This window comes from Eumetopias jubatus, unplaced genomic scaffold (genome assembly GCF_037043125.1).
Source record: "Eumetopias jubatus isolate StellerSeaLion01/CBP00866 unplaced genomic scaffold, mEumJub1_p1.0 scaffold_27, whole genome shotgun sequence".
Taxonomy (NCBI): Eukaryota; Metazoa; Chordata; class Mammalia; order Carnivora; family Otariidae; genus Eumetopias; species Eumetopias jubatus.
This window is the reverse complement of record NW_028274833.1, coordinates 705,446-710,062: the sequence shown is the minus strand read 5'-3', so window position 1 is coordinate 710,062 and position 4,617 is coordinate 705,446. Positions and strand designations below refer to the sequence as shown.

The window sequence follows — 4,617 nt, the reverse complement described above, 5'->3', positions numbered from 1 at the left end:
GGAGATGCTCAGAGACGCATCTGCATCTTCCTGTCCGGAAGCCTTTAGGTTCCAGAGGTCGTGTGGCCAGAGGGGTTAGAGAAAGAGCGCCGGAAGAGAAATCAGAGAGGAGGACGGAGAGGAGAGCGTGAGGTAAGGACAGGCAGACCATTGGCCAGAGAACTCTGTCGCTCTCCTCCTGACCAGCAATGGGCATGCGCTGGGACAAAGTGTAGCCGCATATTTCCCCCTAGGAGACAGACAGCTTCGGGGCCTCTGTGTCCTAGAATCACACTATGAATACTCCAGGGCCTGGGCTGACCAATTCCACGCACACTGGACCAGACTTCCCGATGGTGCACACGAGGTCCTCAGTCTTAGAGTAGTCTATTTCCGAAGGGCGAGGGACAGCGTCGCATTGTCGTTACAAATAACAGGAAGATGGCGTGCCCTACGGGACCGTGGGTGCGTTTCACGCAGGCTGTATGGGTGGGGGTTGTAGTGCAGCGTGGGAGGGGTGGGTGAGGTGTGTTCCGTCGGGCACAGGGGCAGGCTCCCTCGCTGAACGGCTGTATCCTGCTGGGGCGAGGGGCGGGGTGGGTAAGGCCCCGATCACAGCCTTGCCAATGGGTGTTCCCGGCCTCGGGACAGCATCATGGCCTTGGCCATGGCGTCCCATCCAGCCAAGGTGGCGAGCCGGGAGCCTACGCCCCCACAACCCAGAAGCCACCTGGGCCCAAACCACTGTGTGCTGTATCCCTCAGGTGCACGGTCTTCAAAGGTGCCCGCGTCTAGCCCTGAGCACAGGATCTCCACATGCCGGCTGCTCAAGGGAGCCGCGTACCCACACCTAAATCTCATTCCTTCTGCCGCTGCCGCGGCTCGGTCCCAACAATATGCTCCATGTCTAAATGGAGAGCGAGACGTGATCCGGGGACCCAGGGATGCCCCAGAATCCTGGACCAGCTGAGACTGCAGAGGGGGCCGTTAGGAGGCGGGGTCCACGGGGAGGCAGGCGCCTCCGTTGAGGCGGGGGTGCTACAGGCCCCAGTTGAGGGGGGATGGCGGCACAGGCTGTGAAGGAGTTTGAGGCCCGGCAGCGCAGAGTTGAGACCAGCCCAGGGGAGGAGTTGGTCGTCGTGCTGGAGGATATCTTGGCGGTGGTGTAAGTCGTGGCGGCGGAAGATGAGGAGGTGGAGTGAGCCTAGCAGGACGAGAAGGTGCAAGAGCTTCTGCAGGAGGAGCCAGTGCTGGGTCCCAAGACACACGGGGCCCCAATTGCCGCACTGGCTGTTGCTGTTAAAGCTCAGCTAAGTGGATGCCCAAGCTACCAGGGCGTACTTGTGGCTCAATCGAAGGTGAATCAGACGTGAAGTTCTCACCTGGCTCGTCAGAGGGCCATCACCCAGTGCAGCCCTGGGTTCAGGGGCCAGGCCGTATCCTTCCTCCAGGTGGTGGGGCGTGGCTGCTGTGGTGGAGCACCGGGAGGAGGGCAGAAGCAGAGCCATGGCCAGGGTCATGAGCCCTGGGACAAGGGCTCTGCCACCCACGCCCAGGCCCCCGGTGGTGTGGACCCACGATCCCTATAATACACATCATAGGAGGGTGGGGAGGGGCAGGGCGGGGAGGGGGTGAAAAGCAGGGCCTGAGACCTGTCCAGACCATGTCTGAGCAAAAGGTGTGGGCCAAAACTTTGGGGCTACAGCACGCCCAACAGACTGGCGGACTTCAGGGAGCAAGGGTCAACACTCTACAACAATAGTGTAGCCCAAAGCACCCTTGGCTCAGAGCAGATATTGGAAAGAAATATTTGCTGGGTACATGCGGCAGTCCGAGAGGCTGCCCACCACCATTCCCTGCCTTTCAGAGCCCGCGTGGTTTTCCAAAGAGTTCAGGGCAGACCTACAATATCGCCCGCATGCGGGTCGCCAAGTCAGTCAGCGGGCCGCCTCGCTTCGGCAGACCGCGGGAACACAGACAGTGCGCTGCCGGGGTGCTGCAAACTCTGTCTCCACAGGCCCCACACAGCCAGGCCGGGGCCCCAGGCCCAGGCGCCTACACGAACCTTTCCTCCCTGCCAGTCTCCCCGCCTCTGTGTCCTCGCCCGCCCCTTCGCTCTGTCCTCTCTGCCCTCCCCCTGTGTCCGTTCCTCCCGGGGTGGGGTCTCTCTGTCCCTGTCTCTCTTTTACTTTCCCTCCCGCCCCCATCTACTCCTTTCCCTCCCTCTCTTGCTGACTCTGCCAGGACCACCCTTTGGGCAGTGGGTGCGCAGGCATGACCCGGGTGAGACGAGCGGCCCTTCCCTGGGCACAGGAGGCCCCCCAAAGCCACGGGGCTTCAGGGAAACACACAAGCAAACACAGCCATCAACGTGAGATGGCGCACATCCAGGCATCCAAAGCTCTGACTGCCTGCCAGCCACACTCATAGGCCAGGGAAATTGGGGAACGGAGAGCAACAGTCCCTCTGCCTTGCCCTGTTGGGTGCAGGCAGCCTCAGAGGTGCTGGAAGCCAAGGGACACCCCAGGGTGGAACAGGTGGGAAGAAAGTGCAGAAGCTGAAGATGTTGGGAGGGCGGCATTGCCTGGTGTTTCTGTAATTTTGCATGTTCGGTTCACTCGCTCTCACCCGGGAAGGGCTGGGTCGCTCCTGGCTCTCCTTCTGTAGCACGTGCTGATGAAGCTCCTTGACCCAAGGCAGATCCTGAATCACCCCAAGATATCAGCCATGACAGGTGACCAGGACATTCTCACGCTCAGCTACATGACCAATTTGTAGGTGAGTCCTGGGAGACGGAGGCTGGTAGAGGCCCGGTTGGATTGGTGTTTGAGCAGGATGGGCCCTGTCAAAGTCGTTCAGTACTGCACCCAGGCACGCAGCACGGGACCCCTAGAAGACACGTTCCCCCTTCCCTCCTCGTTCTTCGTCAGGGCCGGTGGAGGAACTAGGCCGTCCCACTTACCGCTGCAGGTTGATGTTTTCCTTTGGGAGCTGCCCCTACTTCCAAATCAAAGTGATCGCTAAGGTGTATCGGCTGAGCATTGCCGGTAGGAGTGGGCTTGAGCTTCCTGGATGCTGCGGGCAGGCAGGGGGGGACTTGGGAGCGGGAGGGGAGAAGCGAGATGTCCCTGCGTGGGGGCGGTACCGGTCCCAGCATGGAGAGAGCCTGGGAGGTTGGGAGGGAGAGAAGGAAATGGAGCATGGGTCCAGGCTGTGAGGAGCATCTCCTGAATTTACCCTTCCTGCAGGATCGAGGGCAGTTCCTTCCACTCCACTCCAGTGGTCCTGTGGCTATGAAGGTTGAGCTGCCAGCTTCAGGCATGACACCAGCAGCCGTAACTTCTTCAACTGGTTGTGTGACCCATACGGCCCAGGGTCTAACAGGATCGCCGAGGTGGGGCGCTGCGTCCTTCATCAGCCGGAGTGATGGCCAAGCGCCTGCTGCTTGGGAGGAGGGCCAGGGCGTCATACTCAGCTGACCGGTTTCCCCTACCAGGTCATCATCGAGGACCTTTAGCCCGATCCCTTGGAGTACTACCCACGGCAGGAATACAGCTGAAGGTCATGAGCTGAGAAGAGGGCCTGTCAGTGAGGAGCCAGGGGGTTGGGTCCTGATGTTTGTGTGTGGAAGGTGCCTGGTGACAGGCAGTTTCATGGTGGGAACCTGAGGCTCAGAGGAGCCTTGGCCCCAGCTGGCCAAGGGAGCGGTTGGCAGGGTGAGAAGTGAACCTGGGGGAACTCAGCACACATCCAGGGGGTTGCGTCCAAATCGGCAAGTTCAGGCCCGCCAGGCTGGCTGCCAGAGCTTCCCTGGTCACTCGGGAGAGGAGAACGGTATCTACCCCATATCTCGGAACTGTCAGCTATGCCCGTTCGGCTCCTCTGTCAGGATTCCGGCCGCTTGTTCTGTTGGGGATGACCTACCAGTCTTGGGAGTGGGGCTCCCTTGTCCCAACCCGCTCCTATGCCACGAATTCCCCACTTCCCTCCATGTTCCTGACCACCCCGGGGCCTCCCACAGCCACATGGCCACACTTGGGAATGGCACTGGGCTGTGGGCTCGAAGCTCCTGTGTCTCTAAGGGAGGAGGAACAGGGATCCCACGAGGACAGAGGACACCCTCAACCCACCTGGCTACCCTTCGCATTATGCACTTTAGCGAATCCCTAACGTGTGTGTGTGTGTGTGTGTGTGTGTGTGTGTGTGTGTGGGAGTGTGTGCCCCCGGGGCACAGCAGTTGTGTGGACGTGGACATCGCAGAGCATCAGAGTCTGACCAACGACAAGAAGAGGAGGACCGTTCACCGCTGTGAGAGATTTGGGGATGAGGCTACGTGGTGCTTTCCCTGCACAGGACTGAAATGGGGGAAAAGATCACCAGGCGAGCTCTGGAGAGTATCCAGCACGTATCTGAAAGGATGGCGAGAGTGACATAAACAAATTAAGAAGCGCTTTACGTCTGTGTGTGTGTTTGTCCCTGGAGCCAGGACATGGAAGGAGGCAGTCTGCCTGGGGGGGACCCTCCATCTTCCGATATGTGGGCTTGTATGAATGGCGGTGATGTTCAGCGTGGGTGCAGGGGAGGGGAGGGCATGGCATGAGGATCTCCTAGGCAGGGTCTAGGAGGACAACGGGAAAA

The 4,617-nt window shown here is 60.1% G+C and overlaps 1 protein-coding gene across 1 annotated transcript; it reads left to right on the top strand.

The window, feature by feature from the left end:
• Positions 1-1,040: 1,040 nt before the first annotated feature.
• Positions 1,041-3,496, top strand: LOC148162007 (testis-specific Y-encoded protein 1-like). The gene is made up of 6 exons (XM_088020451.1): positions 1,041-1,144; positions 1,431-1,545; positions 2,647-2,753; positions 2,950-3,026; positions 3,354-3,373; positions 3,476-3,496. Exons 1-6 carry the CDS (start codon positions 1,041-1,043, stop codon positions 3,494-3,496), a joined length of 444 nt encoding a protein of 147 aa, XP_087876577.1.
• Positions 3,497-4,617: the final 1,121 nt, after the last annotated feature.

Excerpts from the sequence above, each read along its gene's own strand:
- LOC148162007 (XM_088020451.1), top strand. The coding sequence starts at position 1,041 with ATGGCGGCACAGGCTGTGAAGGAGTTTGAGGCCCGGCAGCGCAGAGTT. Across the intron at positions 2,754-2,949 it reads CTCAGCTACATGACCAATTT|GTTGATGTTTTCCTTTGGGA; the intron begins GTAGGTGAGTCC and ends TTACCGCTGCAG. Across the intron at positions 3,374-3,475 it reads GGTCTAACAGGATCGCCGAG|GTCATCATCGAGGACCTTTA; the intron begins GTGGGGCGCTGC and ends TTCCCCTACCAG.